Source organism: Cherax quadricarinatus, chromosome 50 (assembly GCF_038502225.1).
Source record: "Cherax quadricarinatus isolate ZL_2023a chromosome 50, ASM3850222v1, whole genome shotgun sequence".
Taxonomy (NCBI): Eukaryota; Metazoa; Arthropoda; class Malacostraca; order Decapoda; family Parastacidae; genus Cherax; species Cherax quadricarinatus.
In genome coordinates this window covers 23,615,309-23,639,176 of record NC_091341.1, presented here as the reverse complement: position 1 = coordinate 23,639,176, position 23,868 = coordinate 23,615,309, and the positions used below count along the sequence as shown (strand labels likewise).

At 37.4% G+C, this 23,868-nt stretch overlaps 2 protein-coding genes across 2 annotated transcripts in view; one reads left to right on the top strand and one right to left on the bottom strand.

Moving 5' to 3' along the window:
- Positions 1-7,122: 7,122 nt before the first annotated feature.
- On the bottom strand, positions 7,123-14,006 carry LOC128695456 (U6 snRNA-associated Sm-like protein LSm5). Its single transcript, XM_053786086.1, has 3 exons — positions 13,898-14,006; positions 11,087-11,283; positions 7,123-8,031 (listed from the first exon to the last, which is right to left on the bottom strand). Exons 1-3 carry the CDS (start codon positions 13,944-13,946, stop codon positions 7,999-8,001), a joined length of 279 nt encoding a protein of 92 aa, XP_053642061.1. The 5' UTR covers positions 13,947-14,006; the 3' UTR covers positions 7,123-7,998.
- Positions 14,007-14,288: 282 nt separating this feature from the next.
- trio (trio Rho guanine nucleotide exchange factor) overlaps positions 14,289-23,868 on the top strand; it is an 810,995-nt gene continuing 801,415 nt past the window's right edge. The window contains exon 1 of the mRNA XM_070095516.1: positions 14,289-14,446. Coding sequence (XP_069951617.1) covers positions 14,389-14,446 — 58 coding nt within the window. The 5' untranslated portion in view covers positions 14,289-14,388. The remainder of the gene's footprint in view (positions 14,447-23,868) is intronic.

Below are 23,868 nucleotides of genomic sequence, written 5' to 3'. Positions count from 1 at the left end.
TAAAGTAAACTAAGTTATGTACATTAATATTAAAGATTAAATCCTCTCCCAAATTACAACCCCTAACTAATTCCTAGGTATTCACTGCTAGGTAAGAGGAGCAACAGGTGTTAGGAGACGGACTCTAACATCTCAACTCGTCTAGAATTCGACCTGGACCTGTCGGATGTGAGCTGAGCATGTTACCACTACTCCACTACATTGTTATATAGTTACATAATTAGCATATACATATACCGTCTTATCCACTATACATCATACCGTCTTATCCACTATACATCATACCGTCTTATCCATTATACATCATACCGTCTTATCCATTATACATCATACCGTCTTATCCACTATACATCATACCGTGGCCTGGTGGCCTGGTGGCTAAAGCTCCTGCTTCACACACGGAGGGCCCGGGTTCGATTCCCGGCGGGTGGAAACATTTCGACACGTTTCCTTACACCTATTGTCCTGTTCACCTAGCAGCAAATAGGTACCTGGGTGTTAGTCGACTGGTGTGGGTCGCATCCTGGGGGACAAGATTAAGGGCCCCAATGGAAATAAGTTAGACAGTCCTCGATGACGCACTGACTTTCTTGGGTTATCCTGGGTGGCTAACCCTCCGGGGTTAAAAATCCGAATGAAATCTTATCTTATCTTATCTTACATCATTCCGTCGTATCCACTATACATCATTCCATCTTATCCACTATACATCATACCGTCTTATCCACTATACATCATTCCGTCGTATCCACTGTTACAAAAAACGCGATTCTAAAAGCTTAGAGATCTCCAGTGAATACTAGAAAGGACTGCCCTTCTAGCATCCAGCCTGTTACTGGGTTTTCGTAACAAGTAGTCAGTATCCTTGTCCAATTATCCATTAAAATTCAGTATGGTTCAATAGTGCTTTAGGATTACAACTGGTAGGCTACTAACTAGAGAAATTAAAATTTAATAAATTTATTAAGTATATAAGTTGTCTAGAGGTATATTATCAAAGTAAATTAAATTACAGCAATCAAAATAAAATCAATCTCTCGAGTTCAATATTATTGTGCTGAAAGCACATATCACATTTATAATTCTTAAGTACCGTCAGGTACTTAAGAACTAGGGGACCATCAGCAGATCCTCCACAAAAGTTACAAAACTCCCATAATACTGAATCTTCGTTCAGCATAGGAAAACTCGACTGTGACAATGCACAGAAACCAGTACAAAATTAGGTCAGAAGCTATAGCTAAGGACCTGAGATGTTCAGAGTGTCTATGTGACACACAACCTCAGTACAACGTCGAAAATCACAAAGTCTATACAATGTTCTGAGAACAGAGTTCTACAGAACTAACAAGAGTAATGAGACAGACAATCTGTCCAACCAGCAAGCGAGTCTCCAGCAGACTGTCAGACAGACAATCTGTCCAACCAGCAAGCGAGTCTACAGCAGACTGTCAGACAGACAATCTGTCCAACCAGCAAGCGAGTCTACAGCCGACTGACTACTTCAGACGAGGTGAGGACACCCCCCCCTCGATCACGTGATAGCTACGTGGACAACTGCAGCTCAGAAGCCGGCAGTATAACGAGCGACAAGCGATAATTACAGTAGTTTGACAATCAAGACTAACTGAGCACATTTTATGTACATCCTAACAACATAAGCTAAATAACAATATAACAGTCAAATAATAATATAAAGTCATACATTTACGATTTAGCTATTATCGCAAATATAAGCAATATAAAATTAAATGAAAAGGTAATATACATTACATATATACATAATAATCATTGTAACCCATTCAGGGGTTGCAACACCACTATACATCATTCCGTCTTATCCACTATACATCATACCGTCTTATTCACTATACATCATACTGTCTTATCCACTATACATCATTCCGTCGTATCCACTATACATCATTCCGTCTTATCCACTATACATCATACCGTCTTATCCACTATACATCATACCGTCTTATCCACTATACATCATTCCGTCGTATCCACTATACATCATTCCGTCTTATCCGCTATACATCATACCGTCTTATCCACTATACATCATACCATCTTATCCACTATACATCATTCCGTCGTATCCACTATACATCATTCCGTCGTATCCACTATACATCATTCTGTCGTATCCACTATACATCATACTATCTTATCCATTATACATCATACCATCTTATCCACTATACATCATTCTGTCGTATCACTATACATCATTCTGTCTTATCCACTGTACATCATACCGTCTTATCCACTATACATCATACCGTCTTATCCACTATACATCATTCTGCCGTATCCACTATACATCATACCGTCTTATCCACTATACATCATACTGTCTTATCCACTATACATCATTCCGTCTTATCCTCTATACATCATACCGTCTTATCCACTATACATCATACTGCCTTATCCACTATACATCATTCCGTCGTATCCACTATACATCATTCTGTCTTATCCACTATACATCATACCATCTTATCCACTATACATCATACCGTCTTATCCGCTATACATCATTCCGTCGTATCCATTATACATCATTCTGTCGTATCCACTATACATCATTCCGTCTTATCCACTATACATCATTCCGTCGTATCCACTATACATCATTCCGTCTTATCCACTATACATCATTCCGTCGTATCCACTATACATCATACCATCTTACCATCATACCATCCCCCCAATGAAAAGCAGGGGTGTCACTAGCACGTTAAGAGATCATACAATAAGTGTCAGGGGCCCGAGACTGTTCAACTGCCTCCCAGCACACATAAGGGGGATTACCAACAGACCCCTGGCAGTCTTCAAGCTGGCACTGGACAAGCACCTAAAGTCAGTTCCTGATCAGCCGGGCTGTGGCTCGTACGTTGGTTTGCGTGCAGCCAGCAGCAACAGCCTGGTTGATCAGGCGCTGATCCACCAGGAGGCCTGGTCACAGACCGGGCCGCGGGGGCGTTGACCCCCGAAACTCTCTCCAGGTAAACTCCAGGTAATACATCATTCCGTCGTATTCACTATACATCATACCATCTTATCCACTATACATCATTCCGTCGTATCCACTATACATCATACCGTCTTATCCACTATACATCATTCCGTCGTATCCACTATACATCATTCCGTCTTATCCACTATACATCATTCCGTCGTATCCACTATACATCATTCTGTCGTATCCACTGTACATCATTCTGTCATATCCACTATACATCATTCTGTCTTATCCACTGTACATCATACTGTCTTATCAATTATACATCATTCTGTCGTATCCATTATACATCATACCATCTTATCCACTATACATCATACCGTCTTATCCACTATACATCATTCCGTCGTAAGATAAGATAAGATTTCGTTCGGATTTTTAACCCCGGGGGGTTAGCCACCCAGGATAACCCAAGAAAGTCAGTGCGTCATCGAGGACTGTCTAACTTATTTCCATTGGGGTCCTTAATCTTGTCCCCCAGGATGCGACCCACACCAGTCGACTAACACCCAGGTACCTATTTGCTGCTAGGTAAACAGGACAACAGGTGTAAGGAAACGTGTCGAAATGTTTCCACCCGCCGGGAATCGAACCCAGGCCCTCCGTGTGTGAAGCGGAAGCTTTAGCCACCAGGCTCATACAGTCTCATCCACTATACATCTACCTGCCTACCTATGGTGGTATTAGCAAAAGAAAATAAACATAAATATGAATATAGTAAGTCAGAGTAGCATTTTAAACATTTTAACAATAAATCACTATCCTACCTTTCTGCAGCTTCATTCATAAGGTATGGGTTGGTTAATAGGGACAGGTTTAAAACCTATCTACCAACCTAGGGCCATTAAGACTGCACGTAACTTGTACACCACTAAACAAGAATATTCTAATCACTAATGTAAGGATTAACGTAAACTCTCAGCATATATATGCTAAGAGAAATACACCTCTCAGTGTATATATCCTGTGATTATGTATTTTTTAGCTACAGAAAGGGAGAATGGTAATTGTATTCTTAAAATACAGCATTCATAATGCAATCTTCATCTGAGATATTCATTTTTGTTACTCTTCTTATTCACTGCCTGGACGTTACAGACTAACTTCAATAACGTTCCTGGCCACAAAGTTCCTATACTCTTTAGTTGGAGCCGTTTTGTCTTCATTCTCTTTAATGTAGCCTCACTCAGTCTATGTTGAAACACAGACTGAGCAAAATTTCAGTTGAATGTTTTGATATTTGAAGGCCACTCCAAGTGAAGGATTTTCAGAGTTTTGCTTTGGACTTGACTCACTGGACCGGATCCAAGTTTTTCGGTGCCCTGAGCCAATTTTGATTAGACGTCCTGTTCCCCCACCTAAATTTTCCATATAAAGGATTTGTAGTAAAAAAAAAAGTTTGAAATATAATTTATTATTTCATTCAGTAAATTTTATTAAAATCTTAATATAAACAAAATATTTTATTAAATTCAGTAATGAAGTAGCATTTAATAAAATGCATACTCGTTCAAAATTTGGCTTCATATATTAATTTTTGAGCTCTTAGCACTGCAGAATTGTGAATTATTTCATCCATGTCCAAACCCTTAATGATGACATGCTCATCTGGTAAGGTTGCCAACCTATTCATCCAATTTGATTTCATCATGGAAGAGACATAAGTGTGGATTACTTCCATCGCTGAAAAGCTCAGTTTTTTTGCTCTGGCCATTGGTACTTGCGGTTACAATAAGTCTCATTACAAAAAAAGATTTGGCAATAATGCCTATCAACCAGGCTGTTACTGCTTGCCATATGCAAACCAAAGAAGGAACTATAGCCTGGCTGGTCAGGTACTAACTTTAGGTACCTGTCTAGTTTCCTTTTGAAGACAGCCAGCTATCTCCCACCGAGGCAGGGTGATCCAAAAAGAATGAACTGTCTTTACAGAGGCATGCATATACAACAGTTCAGATGTCATGCAAATAATGAATTTACATTAATTTTAACTTTTGTCACCATGTTTTTGTTTAATTCATGTAAAGCACTAAACCCATATGGGTCAGTCAGTGCAAGATGTGATATTATTATAATTATGAGGGAGCACTAAACCTATAGGATTATACAGTGCATGTAGGGGGGGATGGAAGGCATTCAGGCTCACTTCAGGGAACTGGAGCACAGATCCAATTCCCTAATCAAGAACTCCTTACCAGCATCAAGGAAACTCCCTTTAGAGGCAAGATGTGATAAAGGCTTGATCCTCCATCTGCTGAACGCGAGACAGACATGCTTTCTATTTGTGCTCACCTGTAAGTTTTTGTCACTATGTACACCACTCTTAAATCTATGCATATGCTTGTGCGTCAGGCATCTTAAGGCAACATTAAACAAATAAAACATTATGATTGCCATTAACCTGCATATGATCTTATAATACATATACTACAAGATTACACATACTGATGCCTAAAATTATTCCGTTAAATACTAACTTTGGAAGTTCTTGACATCCATCCATTACATTTTAAACTGTAAAAATATAAACCTTAATTATGCAATATTGACATAGGCCCAGGGCAGACTTGGTCAGCGTCTGTCTACATTAACAGCAGTTGCTGTCTGCCACCCAGGGAGGTACTACCGTCCTGCCAAGTGAGTGTAAAACAAAAGCCTGTCATTGTTTTCCATGAGTCAAATTCAAATTCAAATTCAAAGTTTATTCTCTATAAGGATTACAATGCTGAGTTTACAGAATTTGGTTATTGTGTGGTTTACATGTAGTAAAATAATGATTACAGAGTGTACCACTAGAACACCTAGCATGGCTAGGCATTTCGGGCAGACTTAGTTTAATTCTTAATTTTAAAATATTACAAATTATGAGGTAAGTTGGTATTATGGCTAAGTGACTAAATACTAGTTTGTGAGTTTAGCAATGTGAATGCTTTTGTTTTGGCACAGTACATGATTTCAGTATTGGAGTATCACAGGATTCATTATTTTAAGATTGAGATTAATATTTCTGTTTATGGTCAAATGGGTGAGTGAGTGTAAGTGTGAACCACCAGGTGGTATTCGTGTAGTTAGTTGACGGGGTGTATCAGGGAGATAAGATGTTTTCTAATGATAGTTTTGAAGGTGATGAATGTGTCTGCAGTTCTAGAGTTCTCAGGTAGGGTGTTCCAGATTTTAGGGCCTTTGACATACATTGAATTTTTGTAAGGGTTTAGTCGGACACGGGGAATGTCGTAGAGATGTTTGTGTCTGGTGTTATGCCTGTGGGTTCTGTCACAACTATCAAGAAAGCGTTTTAGGTCAAGGTTGATGGTAGAATTGCTGGTATCTTTTTTCTGTCTCATAAACATGCTACTTCTACTTACACTTAGGTCACACTACACATGCATGTACAAGCATGTACTATATACACTCATCTGGGTTTTCTTCTATTTACTTACTATTTCTTGTTCTTGTTTATTTCCTCTTATCTCCATGGGAATGTGGAACAGAATTCTTCCTCCGTAAGCCACGCATGTCATAAGAGGCGACTAAAATGTCGGGAGCACTAGGGTTAGTAACCCCTTAAATAACAAAAAAAGGCACAATACCGTGACTGGAATGATACCCCCTTCTCCTGTATACATTACTAAATGTAAAAAGAGAAACTTACGTTTTTCCTTTTGGGCCACCCCACCTCAGTGGGATACAGCCGGTGTGTTGAAAGAAAGAGGGCCTTTATTAATACTGCATATACAGCCTCTCCTCAGTGACGTACTCGTTTACCGATGACTTGGACTTACAATGGGCTCTCTGACCAGTATACATACCTAGTTATGTATATTAGACCTGGTTTCTTCTGTTGTGTTTATTACAAAATACAGTCCACTACTGTATAAACATTTAAAACTATACTAGAAATGTTATAAGTGATGCAAAGGTGACATAAAAACAATATCAAAGATGGCCGACATAAACCCACTACCATTATAGTATGCTCCTCACTTAGCGACTAATTTGTTTACCGATGTGGTCTTAGGAATGGAACTCCGTCGTAAAGTGAAGAGAGGCTGTATTACAGAATATTAAAAATGTGATACAAAACAAAGTTTGAAAGGCAAATTTTTATTGAATATAGTTTTACATTGTAAATACCAAGACATGACAATACATTCAAAAGAAAAAAAAATTTTTGGCTTATTATCCAACCAAAAGTTAGAAATGAAACTTTTGGGAAATTCCTTAGTTAGTATTTATCTTATATAAACAAAACCAAATGTAATTCTTTGTATTAAATGCATTACAATTTTTATGAATAATAGTTTTTATTTCTTCAGAATATTTAACCAGATTCTGGTTATCATATTTAAATTGTTTGCTAAAAGATTAACATTCTTTTAGAGCTATAAAAAAAATAAAGTCCAGTTATTGTCATCTACAAAATTTGAATTATAATTTTCTACACATTTAGGTCATTATTTACTAATTTGCTTATTACATTATCTCCATGATGCTGACAGCTTGTTACTGCCTTTCAATCAAAAATCTATTCTTTTCATAGAAAGATACAAGTAATTAATCATGCATAATATATGCAGTAAATTTTGCAGCAGGTTAAACACAATGTTTATATCACTGTACTGATTTCATGTGAAAACATCAAGGCTCTCTTGTGTCTGTGCCCTACTTTGCAAAACACTTCTTTTTAACATGTTCTAGGATTTACAATACAGTGAACCCTTGATTTAATGAACTGTTAGGCAGAAATGGGTGGCCAGTAATGATTTTTGTGGTGGACAGATATGTTAATGATTTGCCAAGATGTTAACAATAATAGAGAATTTTGTAACCATTGGACTTTGTCCATTCTTTCTGAATCAGTCGACTCATGATTTCGTTCTGTTTATCATAAGTCCGTTAAATCGAGGGTTTGCTGTACTTATACCTCATTTTGGAAGAAAAATTAAATACATTATATCTAGAAGCTAATCTACTAATTCTGCACCACCCGGGACAAGCTGAAAGAAAAAAAATGCAGAATTAATAATAATCACATAATTCACAGAAGCATTTGTCCTATAAGTAGATGCTTCATTGTAGTGCTACAAAAATGTCAATTATATACAGTGTTGTATTTCTAAATATTCTAATTAAGCAAATTTGAATACAGAAGTGATTCAAAAGTTCCAGAGAAGAATCAGCACTGAATCATCTACTTCAGTGTTTTACATTAATAGAATAATATGAGAGGAAACCATGTTATCTCCATAAAGAAATTAGTTTGACAGCTTTACTTTACACCCTATATTCATTCTGTGGGTAGCCATCAAGATCACAGAGGCCCATAATGGGTCTAGGTATTTACACATTTGCAGATTCAGTAATAACAATAACCCTTCAACTGTGTACAACTTACAGTGCTCATCACATCACAGTATTATGCTGGGCAAGTGTCCCGGGACAATGCTGTGATGAAAATCAGAGGCCTACCATACAGGAGGGGTCTTTTTTCATCAGCGCAGTCTTCTGGGTAGCAGCCGTTAGCATGACATCTCGACCTGCTGCCACACTTCACAGTGACTTCTCATTGCTCACGTGGCTGCCATGGTGAGAGGGAGTGTTGCACCGTTGTCTCTCACCCGCCCCATCTTTTGTCCAGTGTTCCCTTTGGTTTTGGGGCTATACATGTTTGATTATGGGTAAAAGGAAGTCTTTAACACCTGAAACTATAGCTCAAATCATCTGTTCATACCTTAACTGTGTTAAAGAAGCAGTTACTCTCTAACTGCTTCTTTAACACAGTCAAGGTACGAACAGATGTCTTCTTTGAGGGGGCAGGCCAAGGTTTGGCAGACGGTAACTCGACACTGCCACCAGCTTTGAAATGCTGCACCCAGTTCCTCACTGAACGCTCACACAAACCAACATTCTCCACTATTTCTTTTATCTGGTGCCCAGCTTTGTGAAGCCCTATGATTTGAGCTATAGTTTCAGGTGTTAAAGACTTTTTTTTTTTTACCCATAATCAAAGATGTATAGTCCCAAAACCAAAGGGAACGTTGAACAAAAGATGAGGCGGGTGAGAGACAACAGTGCAACACTCCCTCTCACTATGGCAGAGACGTGAGCAATGAGAAGTCACTGTGAAGTGTGGCAGCAGGCCGAGACGTCATGCTAACGGCTGCTACCCAGCAGAATGCACTGACGAAAAAAGATCCCCCTGTTTGGTAGGCCTTTGATTTTCATCAGAGCATTGTGCCGGGGCGCTCGCCCGGCATAATGCCATGATGAGCACTGTAGGTGTCTGCAGGAACCATACCATGTCTCATGTAAATTTGTGTATAATATTCATGCCTTGAAATTTGCTGTCCACTGACATTTTATGCCTCACCTAGAAAAAAATTGTAAAGTAAAAGGACACAAGTGCAACTAATGTGACATTTATTGTGGCAACGTTTCGCTCTCCAGGAGCTTTATCAAGCCATTACAAACAATACACGGACACAGAGGGTATATAAAGGCTCAGAGTGAGGTGCAATACTAGTGAGGTACCATTTCGATGTTCACTAGTGGTAGTGGTAGTAGTAGTAGTAGTAGTGGTAGTGACAAAAGTAATACAATATGGTAGAGCAATTAATTCGTACATGAGTAAAAGGATATAAAAGCTATTACTTGGGTAATTCTACCAACTTTATTAGAAAAAATTGTAGAGCCAGGCAGGTCTATGGCATGTAATAATAATAATAATAATATCTTTATTTACTACAAGTACATGTACAAGGTATACAGTCCTAGCTGACAACAATGACATACTACTATATAGAAAGTCCCTTGTTATGCTCCACATTTCGGTACATTTCGGGCAAATTAGGTCAGTGTCCCAGGATGCGACCCACACCAGTCGACTAACACCCAGGTACCCATTTTACTGATGGGGAACATAGACAACAGGTGGAAAGAAACACGTCCAATGTTTCTACTCTGGCTGGGAATCGAACCCAGACCCTCGCCGTGTGAAGCGAGAGCGTTAGCCACCAGGCCACCAGTGAATCAGTGTTGTTGACATATATGGAATGTGTAAGCTGACAAACTTTGCTATATCCAAGTCAGTCCAGTAGGTCCACATTCTTCAAATGCTTCAAATAGCGACTAACAGAATGTGAGGTAAATTATATCTAGAAGAAGAGTGAAGAATAGGGAGACTGGCAAATTTAGAAGTATCTGTCAGGAATGCAACCCTATTTTTCCTTTATGTTCTTAACTTCTCATAACACTAATTACCACAAGGCACTGATTTTCAGATTGAATCTCACAAGTTGTGAGAAGGTTTACTGCAGTTTTTTACTCCTTTGTTTTTAACTGCACAAAAGTTTGTGTCCTATATTAACATAATATTCCTTAGTATATTTTGAATTCCTACATATTTGTTAACTGTTAATGGTTCCAGCAATCATTGCCCCCATGGGTTAGTCTCAAACAAGGCTTCCTAAATTAAAAAGGAACATTATTACAATAACAAGATCCATTAAGAATGACATAGGAATGTAAGGCTAAGTGCATGCTGAATGTAAGCTGACATTTCAAAGTTTTTCTATCAGGTTTTCAGTACTAAATTGTGCAGAGATAGTTGGTAAGCAAATATTTAAGGAGTACTCCAAGGACAATTAAAAGACATACAGCATCAAATTAATAATATCAAGCTATCCTTATATTCTATATCCAGTGTATGTATTCCTACAAGTAGTACAAAATAAAGGTTAAAAAGCAAAATAATATTTTTACATTATTTTTTTTAATAACTAGGATTAAAATTTAATATAATTTATAATTTGGCTTTAATTTATACCAAAAAAAAAAATAATAAAAAAATAAACTCAAGATTATAAATAAGAACACAAAAAAGTTGGTAGACAATAGTCAGAGGTCACAGAATTAATATGATATAATGTACCTTTTTTATGGACAAAGCATATGCAAAATACATTCCAGTGAATTAAAAAATTATAAAACTTTGTTAAGAAATTATACTGATATACTTTACTGTATGTTGAAACCTGACATTTCTTTTCTTACCATTGTTATATGATTTCCATTGAGAAGAATTTGATCAAGTTGAGTGATTCTTCGTCCCTCAGGTGTAGATTCATACTCTGTCACATCTTCAAGCACCATGTTTACAAAGTCGTCAAAGCCAAGAAGTGTCCCAACTATTTCCTTGTCACTCTTCATTATAATGTGGATCCGAGAACCGATACATTTGTCCACTAACTCTGAAATTAAATTATAAATGTAGTGCAATATTTAGTGTACCTGAATGACTTTATTTTATTAACTTATTTTCTAGCTAAATATGCACGTGTATAAAATACTAGTTTTGCCAGCTATAACATTAAGTTCATGTACCACTGTTTTATGAAAATACTGAACAGTAAAAACCCAAATAACACTCATCTCAAGGGCATGACCAAAATATTGCACCAAAGTCCAAATTGCACAGGATGAAAATTGGTACACCATGTCATATAGTTTTGGAAAAATAAGCTGCAGTCCACGTTGCATGTCAAATTTTTTTTGAACATGCCATGAGATATTTCCCTTCTGCTCTGCAGTTGGCCTATTGCTGAGGCCATTTTTTTTTAGGAGGCCTAGTCTCACCATTTATCTGAATCAACCACACTGCCAGTTGTACACGTATGGGTTCATACCTTAATCAAATGTATGTTATTCAACCAATTTTGAATCTTTTTCATTACCTTCTCTTGTCTCTGGATATTAGCCATGGTCCTCAAGAGTATTACTAGTGATGCTGATAGTGCCAAGAAGAATAAGTGTGAAAGTTGAGTGTCTTGAAAAAACTGAAATCTTCAGTATACTTAAAGGCAGTGCATGCACGATGCAGACAGCCTGTGCCTTTGGTCCAAGTAAAGCAATTATGTATTTGTGCATTTAGAAAGAATAAGGTGAATATAAAGTTTGTGCAATGAGTAATCTAAGTTATGACCTTAAAAGAATGACAGATCATTACAGGAGGCAAATAAAACAGAAAAGCTTAAGTTACTTAATGAATGGAGTGAGCAGAGTACAAATAGCAAGTGCACTGTCTCATGTTCAGTAGATGGGGAACAAGCCTCCACCACTTCTCGTGCTGAATGACCCACATGGGTTTAATGCTTAACATAAATTATAACAATCAAGTTACAAACTCAAATAATGTTTTCTTCAACATCATATACCCTTGATAGAGGGGTGTTAATGTTGCAGTTTAAAAACTGTAGTGTAAAGCACCCTTCTGGCAAGACAGTGATGGAGTGAATGATGGTGAAAGTTTTTCTTTTTCGGGCCATCCTGCCTTGGTGGGAATCGGCCAGTGTGATAATAAAAAAAAAAAAAAATTGTTATACAGCACCTCACCGAGACCTAAAGCACGACACCTCTAAATTTATCAAATATATAAGTTTATTTAGGCACAAGCACACAGAGATACAGTATATGTAAGTTTATTTAGGCACATGTACACACAAGTACAATATATATGTTTATTTAGGCACAGGTACATGTATTATTATTATAATCATGGGGGAGTGCTAAACCCATAGGATTATACAGCGCCTGTGGGGGATGGAAGGTATTCCAACTCAATTCAGGGAACCAGAGCATAGATCCAATTCCCTAGATCAAGAGCCCCTCACCAGCATCAAGGAACCTCCCTTGAGGGGAGAGGTACATGTAAGTACAATTATTATACATAATGTAAATTACCTAGGATAACCAAGAAGTCAAAATAGCTTTAGGTTTACTTTAAACTGAGATCAAACTGATTTTTATGTACCTATATACATATTTGCCTAGGTAGTAGGTTAACTCGTTAAAATGTATGAATCAAGAAATGCAGAAGGCCTACTGGATCAAGATACGCAGATCCTAAGTTTTTATTTATGCTCTACATACATAGCACACAAAATAGTAGTGATCTTGAGGGCACATATGTTATAGGCACATAAAAAATACATTATGTAGACCTGTCATGTTAAATAAGTCTATGATAGCATGAGCCAGTTCAGGAGGAGAGCTAAAAGGTACCTAATGAATGAAGCTACAGAAGGTGAAGATAATTTCTTGTATAATTAACATACCTGTACCTATTATTGTAACATTCATGTATCTATTACTGGAAGCTGATCCTCTCTTTAATGCTAATGTAAAAATCCAGTTTACATTATTCCTAGTATATCTTCTTTTATTTTAACTGATTTTTACAGTTGAATTAGTTAGCTGTTTTAGTTTTGAAGGCTTAATAAGACGATATTATAAGGACCCCAATGGAAATAAGTCACTGACTTTTTTTGGGTTATCCTAGGTTAATCTACACATATGTAACTATGTACGCTAATTTATGTAACTATATTTATGTGTACCTATACCTGAATAAAATTACTTACTGTAAGTAATTTTATTCAAGTATAGGTAACTTAGCCAAATAAAGTCATTTCAACATTGCTATTATTATTATTATATTATAATCAAAAAGAAGCGCTAAGCCACAAGGACTATACAAACATTGCTATTAAGATCTCTATTCATACTCGACCATTGTCACTGATTTTCATTTACATAATTACAACAATGTATCATACTGAAGATTTATTTTGTTGCAAGTTACCCATGAACAATAGAGGTATAGAAGTGTGACAAATAATTATATTAAACCAGATATAACAAAATAAGCTTATCTCCATTGGGTTCTCCAGGACCGTCCCAACAACGGGAATATTCTGCAAACGAATAAATGTCGTTGCGTCACATCAAGGAAAAGATATATATGTACCAACACAAGTAGTGTAGTGCCTAGTAAAGTCATTGTTATTATATTATAAAGTAGTTTACCAAGAGGTAAGAGTGTTGATGGGTTGGGAGCAGCCATTGTTACTGTCATGGTCTGTCTTCTTCTCAATCACTGTAAATACTCTTTATATTTCCACGTATTGTCACTTACGTTAGCCATATAAGACGGCTATAAAATATCTTTATTATTATATATAATTTATACGTATATGCTTAAAGAAATTATACGTATTTTTCATATTTGTTGCTGGCTTGGTATGGTGTTTATTCAGAGATATAACTAGTTAAAGATATTTATATCTTGCTTTAGGAATGCATATAAATATGTGTACATTTATATAAGCAAGGAGGTTATTAGTATAGAGTGGTAATGGTGTAATATGCAAGTAGAGAGATGCCCGGGAGGAAAATATATAAGATGTAATACCGGTGTTGGCATCTGTCATGGCGTTTGGTTGTGTCAGTGATCGAATGTTGGGTGTAACCATGTAACACTCCCCCACACCTCTCTACCTGCTCACCACTTCTTCATCATGGAACACTTCAGCGACGACTCGTCGGACCCAGACACCCCCGAGGTGTTCAAAAGTGGTGAGTACGTCCAACACCTTCAACAATTACCTGAATAACTCTTCCCAGGAAATCCCTATTAATGTTTTTGAGTGGGTTACTTTTTATTGCAACTTTGCCTTGCCTGGCATATAGCGGTAATTAATATACTGGAGGCCGTGCGAATGGGATGTTACAGGTGTGTTAATGACAGTGAAGGTGAACATGTGGTAGAGAAGGTTTGTATGTGAGGGAAATATTGTTTGTTGACATCCTCTTTGTTTACATCAGTCATGATGCTTCACACTTGTCAGTTGTTCTCTGTAATGCCTCTCCTGCTACCCTCATCCACACTTACTATATTCATGTTCACGTTATGGTTAGCATACGCTAATAGCCGTGATTTAGGGAACTATCAGCTGTGTGGAATGTTAGACATATGGTTAAGGAAGAGGGAGGAGGATATCAACGGAAATAAGTCAAGAGTGACTTTATTCAGTAAACAGAAAATAAATCTAATTAACATACAGTTAATGTATGCCCATAGCATCTGTGTACATTACAGACTGATAGCACTAACATCACATAATCTTTGAAAGGGTTCTAAGAAGCAAGATTGTCAACCACCTGGATACCCATCAGTTGCACAGCCCAGGGCAGCGTGGGTTTAGACTAAGATCACTCCTGCCTCTCGCAACTACTGGACCACTGTGATGTGGTCTTGGATGCACTGGAAGACAAACAAAATGCAGATGTAGTACAACAGACTGCAAAAGCCTTCGACAAGTGTGATCATGGCATAACAATATTCATGTGTGGTAAAGGAATAACAGGAAAAGTGGATCTATAAGATGTATCCATAACTTCCAAACAAATAGAACACAGAGTAATTGTAAACAGAGTCAACTCAGAGGGTGCTACATTGAAAAGCTAAGTTCCACAAGGTACGGTATTCCTATCCTTTTCCTCATCCTCATATCTGACAGAGACAGAGATGTCCTCCTTTGCTGACGATACCAGAGTTTGCTTGACAGCATCAACCATTGAAGACACCTCAAATCTCCAAGCAGATATTAACCAAGTCTTCAAATGGGCTTCAGAAAACAATATGACATTCAATGAGGACAATTCAGTCACTCCGCTGTGGAAAACTCAGGGAAATAAAAACTGGATCGGAGTATAAAACAAATTTCAACCATGCAACAGAGTGAAAAACTAATGTGAAGGATCTGGGAGTGATAATGTCAGAGAATCTCACTTTCAAAGATCACAGCAGTGTCTCTACCATATCTGCTAGGAAAATGATAGGATGGATAATGAGAACCGTATTACTAGAGATGCCAAGCCAGTGATGATTTCTCTTCAAATTGCTTGTTATCTCTAGGCTGGAGTATTGCTGTACACAAATGGCCCCTTTCAAGGCAGGCAAAATTGCATACCTGAAGAATATACAGAGAACTTTCACTGCACGGATAAGTACAATAAAGCACCCAAATTACTTGGAACAGTGGAAGTCTCTTGACCTGTACTCCTTGGAATGCAGGTGAGAAAGATGCATGATATACACTTGGACAATCCTAGAGGGACTAGTCCCAAATCTGCACATGAAAATCACTCTCCATGAAAGCAAAAGGCTTGGCAGGTGGTGCAACATCCCCCCAATGAAAAGCAGGGGTGCCACAAGTATGTTAAGAGACAACACAGTAAGTAATCCCCCTTATGTATGCTTCCCAGCATACATAAGGGGGATTACCAATAGACCCCTGGCTATCTTCAAAAGGGAACTATACAGGCACCTGAAGTCAGTCCCTGACCAGCCAGGCTGTGGTTCCTTCTTTGGTTTGCATGTGGCCAGCAGTAACAACCTGGTTGATCAGGCCCTGATCTACTGCTATGAGGCCTGGTCATGGACTGGGACATGGGGGCGTTGACCTCCAAAACACCCTCCAGGTATACTGTAAAATAATTTGCAAATTTCCTGAATTAAGCTGAACTTTAGGTTAAAAAAATCATGATTGGTTACTATGCACCATCAACTTTACAAAGATATTTGCTTTCATGTGAAAAATGCATTACTGTACATCCTGTACTGCAGGTTATACGATACCATATAAACATGTAATATGTACATGTATGTAGTGCCCTCCAAACAATCTAACGGGTGATAAAAAGAGAATGCCATATAAGACGTATATTTTTCTTTTTTAACACTGGCCGTCTCCCCTCCAAGGCAGGGTGACCTGAAAAAGACACTTTCACCATCATTCACATTATCATTGTCTTGCCAGAAGCATGCAGATGTGACAATGTAGATGTCCTTCCAAACAGCAAATATGCCATATTTGGTGTTATTATTTTTCTCCTAATGTTGCTGTATACACAACACTTTAAATATAATTTGTCGCATCGACAGTCGAAGGTGTTTTCACATACAATAAAACTGAAAATGAAATCAGATGAAGTACACATACTTGTGTAATTTATTTTTCTCTATACTTTAACTTTTAGATAAGGATTACTTAGGAAATATTTTAGAATATAAATTTTTACAATGCATCTCTGGGTACATAAATGCTTTATTCATGTTGGTATGACAGTGGTACGTATTTTTTTTAACACACTGGCTGTCTCTCACTGAAGTAAGGTGAAGGTATATTATGTACTGTAATTTTAACCCAGGATAACTCAGTAAAGTCAAACAGCTTGACTTGCTTGTATTTCCATTAGGTCCTTAAAAATGAATGTCAGTGGCCCTTGTTGTTGACAGGCAGTCACCAATTCAAGTACACTACTGTAGTAACCACATCTAACTTTACCTATCTTTACTGATAAAATGAGTAGTGTGCTTATTGTGGTACAGCCATTAGCATGTATGGTATAGTCATTGGCATTAGTTATATATTATACTTTATATGTAAGTTAATATTTTCCTTTGATTACAACATCTTGTATGATCTTTGACAGGTAAGTTTTCAGATGTTAATCTTTTAGGCTAACATTAATCACCATTTGGGATGCTCCAATTTTTAACATTAACTTTTCTTTCATCCAATAAATGTTCTAACTCAGTGTTTAATCTAATATGTTTACATATCTTTTATAGTAGCTACCTGCAGATGTTAATGAAAATTTGCTTTTCATGTAAAAGTGGAATTTTTTATGACTCACAAAATCGTAATGACACGATTGCAAGCAAACCATACCACGGGCAGGGATAGAACCCGCGATCAGAGAGTCTCAAAACTTTCAAAACGCGACGGTCTGGAGTTTTGAGACTCTGATCGGGGTTCTATCCCCGCCCGTGGTATGGTTTGGAATTTTTTTAAGTTAGAAACCCCACTGACATACTATAGCTTGAGTTTTGGAAGACTAGTTGAACACTCACCACGTCATACTACAAACCCTTGATATAATAGACTAATAGGGGGGAGTGGGTGGTTGTTTAGCAGTTGAGATAGTCACAATAACTGACATTATGTAAACAACAGACCTTCCCCCATTGTTTCTGAAACCACTTGCCTAGCAAATTTTTATGTATTCCCAAAGTGCATTATATGGAGGTCTTTTATATTGATGGTTTACTACTTTCCTGGGAACTATACAGCATACTGTATTGCAAATAATGCTTAAGTTACACTTGACTCTTGGTGGTTGAGTAGCTTTATTTTAGGAATGTAGGATATATTGGTGAACTTTTAGTAAAAATTTTACCAAATATATATATACTATGTAATTATTTTTTCATATTTCAAACTAGGGCTACAGAACTTTAATATGCAATTCAAAGTCTAGTATATAAACTGTAAGGGTAAGAGAAATACTACTAACAGTGGTACTGTGTTTATGGCCTTACCTTTGATATACTGTACTTTTCAAGACTTATCAGAGTTTTCCCTACTTTTGCAGCCAGGCTTGTCTGGTACTTGCCTGATCAGATAGGCTGTTAACTGCTATTGGCTCACTGGCCCATTTATCCATCACATTCTGGATGATCTGGTACTTGGCAGAGGTACATGTCCGATTTTCTCTCTTGAAAACTTCTACACTTATTCCGACAGTTTCTGATAACTTGTGGTAGTGTTAAACAGTTTGGGCCCGTGGATGTTGATAGTTTTTTCTTAATATGCCCACAGTATCTATTTTTCCCCTTATTTTGAAATTTTACATTATCCACCCTGTCATTTTAATTGGCTTTATGATACTGACCTTATTGGGTTCTTTGAAAGGCAGGCCAGATTACATTACACCTAGATCTTTCACATGTTCCTTTTGTTCAATTTGGTGATCTTGCATTTTGCATACAGTCTCTCAAGTTATTCATTTATTCCATTTCTAAGTAGTTGTAACTTGTCAGTATTAAACATTATGTTATTATCCACTGTTTACTAGACTAGAAGACTGTTTATATTCTCCCTTCAATTTTTTTATGTCCTCTACTAAGGTGATTTTCATGCATATTTTGATATCTGCAAATGATGAAACGCAGCTGCAGCGAGTGATTTTTATGTCTGTTATGAGGATATGGAACAGTAAAGGGGCCAGGACAGTGGCTTGGGCCACTGAGCTTTGATATACTGCTATTACTATTTATGTTCTGTTTGTGCAGGCTCTTCACTGGAAGGGCAGTACCTGCACTTTGAAGGAGGGATAGGGATGGTGCCATTGGAGGGCAATCTGATTGTCATATTTTTGGAAAAATTGCAGTTGAATGAATGATTGTGAATGTTTTCTTAGGATTGTCCCGCTGAGGAGATGGCCATCGGGTTAAATTTATATACATATATGTATATATACAGACTCTCCTCACTTAGCGGCGTACTTGTTTACCAGTGACTCAGACTTATGAAGGGCTCTCTGACCAGAATGCATACCTAAATACATAATGTATATTGGAGCCGATTTCCTCTTATTCTATTATAATATACAGTACAGTACTGTATAAACGTTTAAAAATATATACAAAAACTGTTATAAATGGTGCAAAGGTGACATTAAAACAATATCAAAGATGGTTGACACAAACCCACTACCATTATGGTATACTTCTTGCTTAGTGACGAATTCGTTTACTGACATGGTCTTAGGAATGGGACTCTGTCATTGTAAGGAGAGGATATATATATATATATATATATATACAGTGGACCCCCGGTTAACGAACTTTTTTCACTCCAGAAGTATGTTCAGGTGCCAGTACTGACCGAATTTTTTCCCATAAGGAATATTGTGAAGTAGATTAGTCCATTTCAGACCCCCAAACATACACGTACAAACGCACTTACATAAATACACTTACATAATTGGTCGCATTTGGAGGTGATCGTTATGCGGGGGTCCACTGTATATATATATGCAATAAGATCACAGTAAACAGGTGATTTCAAAAAATGCAAAACAACCACTCTGAAAGAATAGAGAAATTCCAAGCGCTTTCGTGACTACTCACATTATCAAGGAACTATGAAAGTGAAGCGTCCAAGGAAGCTATATAAGCTATATATATATATATATACAGTGGACCCCTGCTTAACGATCACCTCCAAATGCGACCAATTATGTAAGTGTATTTATGTAAGTGCGTTTGTACGTGTATGTTTGGGGGTCTGAAATGGACTAATCTACTTCACAATATTCCTTATGGGAAAAAATTCGGTCAGTACTGGCACCTGAACATTCTACTGGAATGAAAAAAGTTTGTTAACCGGGGGTCCACTGTATATATATATATATATATATATATATATATATATATATATATATATATATATATATATATATATATATATATATATATATAGCAGTTTTGAACTGTTCAAGACAGTGATGGAGTGAATGATGGTGAAAGTGTTTTTTTCTTTTTGGGGCCCCCCACCATGATGGGAGATGGCTGGTTTGTTTAAAAATATATGCATATTGCTCCATGGGGAAGTGAAGAATCCTTTCTCCGTAAGCCATGTGTCGTAAGAGGTGACTACATTTACCAAATGTAAAAAGACGAAAACTTTACATTTCTTGTTTTCTTGGGGTCACCCTGCCATGGTGGGAGATGGCTGCTGTTAAATATATATATATATATATATATATATATATATATATATATATATATATATATATATATATATATATATATATATATATATATATATATTTATTGTGCCACTGGCAAGTGAGCTGGCTTGAGACCAAGCAAGTGCGTCATTCATGGACTAGCAAGTTTCGGGTAGAAAGTATAAGGGCTTACCTTTTATTCACAATCTGAGTTGAAACTGGTTTAGTATAAGTGTGTTAATTTTCATTGCATAAATCATTCTCTATAAATATCTCCCATAGAGTTGTTGCTTGAAACTAGCTTTCATGGTGTCTGATCAGAATAGCTATTGTTATGAATTACCAGCAGGCCTACATAGCCATCACTATCTGGCTGATCAGGCATCTTCTGGAGGAGCTGTTTATTTGCTCATTAACGATAAAATACGGTAGTCGGGAAACTTTGTAAGTATAGTAACACTCAAAAGTGGTGCAAACTTTGTCTAAGATTGAGTGAGCTCTTATTAAGTACATAATGACAAAAATGATGTTGGTGTAGTGTCTGGATGAATGACGACAAACACCATTCACAAAAACAGATGCCCACTGTAAGATCAGTTAACAGGCTGGCCGTGAGAATAGGGCCTCTCATGATTGATGGACGGAGGATCGAGCCCCAACCACTAGTTGCTGTGAATGATCAATATAATAGGTTTGTGGCTTCATTTCGGTACATAATGTCATTGGAGCGAGACATACCATTACATGTTGGCATAACAGCTGAAGCCTCAACCATACCCTGTTCTTTACCACACAAAAATTATGATTAAAAATCAGCCGATGCCTCCATACTTACCACTGTCACCACAGGGAATTACAATCAATTATCAGCTAATGCTTCCATATTCATGACCAGTGTGTTATCCCACGGGAAACTAAGATCAGTCAGAGGTAATTAATGATAGTTTTACTTAATTGATTTACAAGATTGCATAAAATTTCATACAGCAAAATCTATATTTTAAATATAAAATTTGCTGTTTTAATTCACACAAATTATTAAACCACTAAAATATGTTTTGTATAATAGTTATATAAGATGTATTTTGTCGATTTGCAGAGGAATAAAGTTATTAAGGTTAAATAAAGTTTCTTAAAAAACTACAATACCGTGAGTAGAAGAATACACAAATAACCCGCACATAAGAGAATGGGACTTAGGACGTTTCGGTCCTACTTGTACCATTAACTAGTCACGCCTAGTTAAAGGTCCAAGTCGGATCGAAATGTCATAAGTCATTCTTCTGTGTGCAGGTTATTTGTGTAAAGTTTCTTTTTTAAGCTCGAAACTAGTGATTATATTGTACGGTATAGCTAGACAGTGTTTTCTGCAGACTTTTTTTAATTTAGAGTGGTGAAGGGAGTTTTAGCTCGGGTGTACACATGAATGTGTACACTCTGGTGTGCGTGTATCGGCATCCATGTCAGTGTTCACCTAATTATTTGTAGCTACGGAAGCAGGGCGCTATGATGTGTGTACTCACTTATATGTGGTTGCAGGTGTGTAAGATGTTTTATTGAAGAGCTCGATGACCTTTTGGGTCCAGCAACTAAAATTTATATAAAGTGTATTAAAATAGGTTATGTGTTAATTATGTTTAGTATAAAATATTAAATTTTATTGGTGAAGACAGTATGGTTAGCATGGCGTTGGATATGCTGAGCCGGATAGTGTAGTGAGAGCCAGTTATGTTTCCAACTTGCGTGTTGCGCTGCTCCTGAGGATACATACGTTTGGAAACCCCATCATGGTCACTCCCGTCCCCCTTGCAGAACAATTTGCTTTTCAGGAGGGGCGCCTTAATTCCGGTGAAGGGCCATTGTTCCAAGGAATTCCAGGATACTCCTTTCAAAGGTGATTAAGGATTAAGGATTTTATTCTTGCATAGTTTACAATGTGTAATTACAATATTGACTTGCTTAGTGCAAATAATAATCATAGCAGCCCTACAGGCAGCGCACCGCTACCCGTAACTAATACTGGTGTTATGTGATAAATTCCTCCATTAGCGGACGAGACACACAATGATCCATCATAGAGCGTGTTACTATCCGTCACACATTTCTGGGGGAGGAGTACTGTGTATGTGGTCAGTTCCTCCATAGGCTAGACTACATACCACCACCGGCTGTTAGGACTGAATTTGTTACTTTACGATTGAAAGTCAAATGTGGCGGGGGTAATGAGTGCACCTCTCGCTCTTTGAGTGGGTTATGTTCTCCCTGTTCGTCTATTCTTAGGCTGTTATCACGGCTCCTTCGCCTCTCTTCCTCTGATGTTCCGGATTGTTTTGGTCATGTGTTGCTGTGGCTTACCCAGGGCCATTGTCTGTGACCGGTGTGTGTGGCTGAGGCAATCCTCCAATTGTTGCTCTTCTCGAGATTGCAGGAAGCCATGGAATTGTAACTCTTAACTTTGTATATCGTGCGCTGGGCATTTACGAAATGGTTTTATGTTTGGGGTTGCCCCCATTTGCCTAATTCAGCTTGCATGAGTTGAGCTTTAGTTCCTGGGATGCTTCTGTTGATCAGCTGACGTGGTTCAGATCTGTTCTTTACTTCACCGTATTTATTGTCAACTTCTCTTGCAATATATCGTTTCCTAGCTCATTCCACGCCTTTATAAATATCAGCCAGTAAGAATGCTTTGTAAAATCTGAGGCTTATTTGGGTACCTTGCTTCACCCCCTTTTGGATCCTCCCATGCCGAGTAGCTTATTGTCTACTGGTTTTACCCAGTCTGCCCCCGAGTAATTTCGTGATAATGTTTCTTCTTGACGTGTTATAAAAAAATAATGATCTTTATTTCTACAAGTACATGATACATTGTATACAAGTCTAGCTGACATTAATGACGTACTATATAGAAAGCCCCTTGTTATACAGAGTATTTCGGGCAAATTAGGTTAATTTTACCCCCAGGATGTAGTCCACACCACATAGGTATATATTTACTTCTAGGTGAACAGGGACAGCAGGTGTCTTAAGGAAACACCCCCAAATGTTTCGAACCACGGACCTCAGTGTGTGAGTTGAGTGCGCTACCAACCGAGCTATGGGACACCACGGAAAAATGGGGTTAAAAAAAGTTAAAAATAATCAACTAAAAATCCACAACCTTTGGGGATAAATACTCGTAAGGTGTTTGTACTCGCTAAGTATATATATGCATGTATTTTTATTTGGTCTGTTATTAAATCCAGGATCCGTGAATGGGTTGGCCCTTTTTCTGAGAGTAGACAACTTTACCTTGATGGGGACATTAAATTAAATAGTGCCACCTTGAAAGGAAACTTCATTCGTTTAAGTTTTTACAAATCAGAATTCAGTTACATCACAAAGTGCCGTTTTTTTTTTTTTTGGAAAACTGTTAGGTA

Coding starts and splice junctions, on each gene's coding strand:
- LOC128695456 (XM_053786086.1), bottom strand. CDS start 13,946: ATGACAGTAACAATGGCTGCTCCCAACCCATCAACACTCTTACCTCTT. Junction 11,284..13,897: donor ATCAACACTCTTACCTCTTG/GTAAACTACTTT, acceptor ATTTAATTTCAG/AGTTAGTGGACAAATGTATC. Junction 8,032..11,086: donor ATGGAAATCATATAACAATG/GTAAGAAAAGAA, acceptor TTTTTCTTTCAG/CTTGTCCCGGGTGGTGCAGA.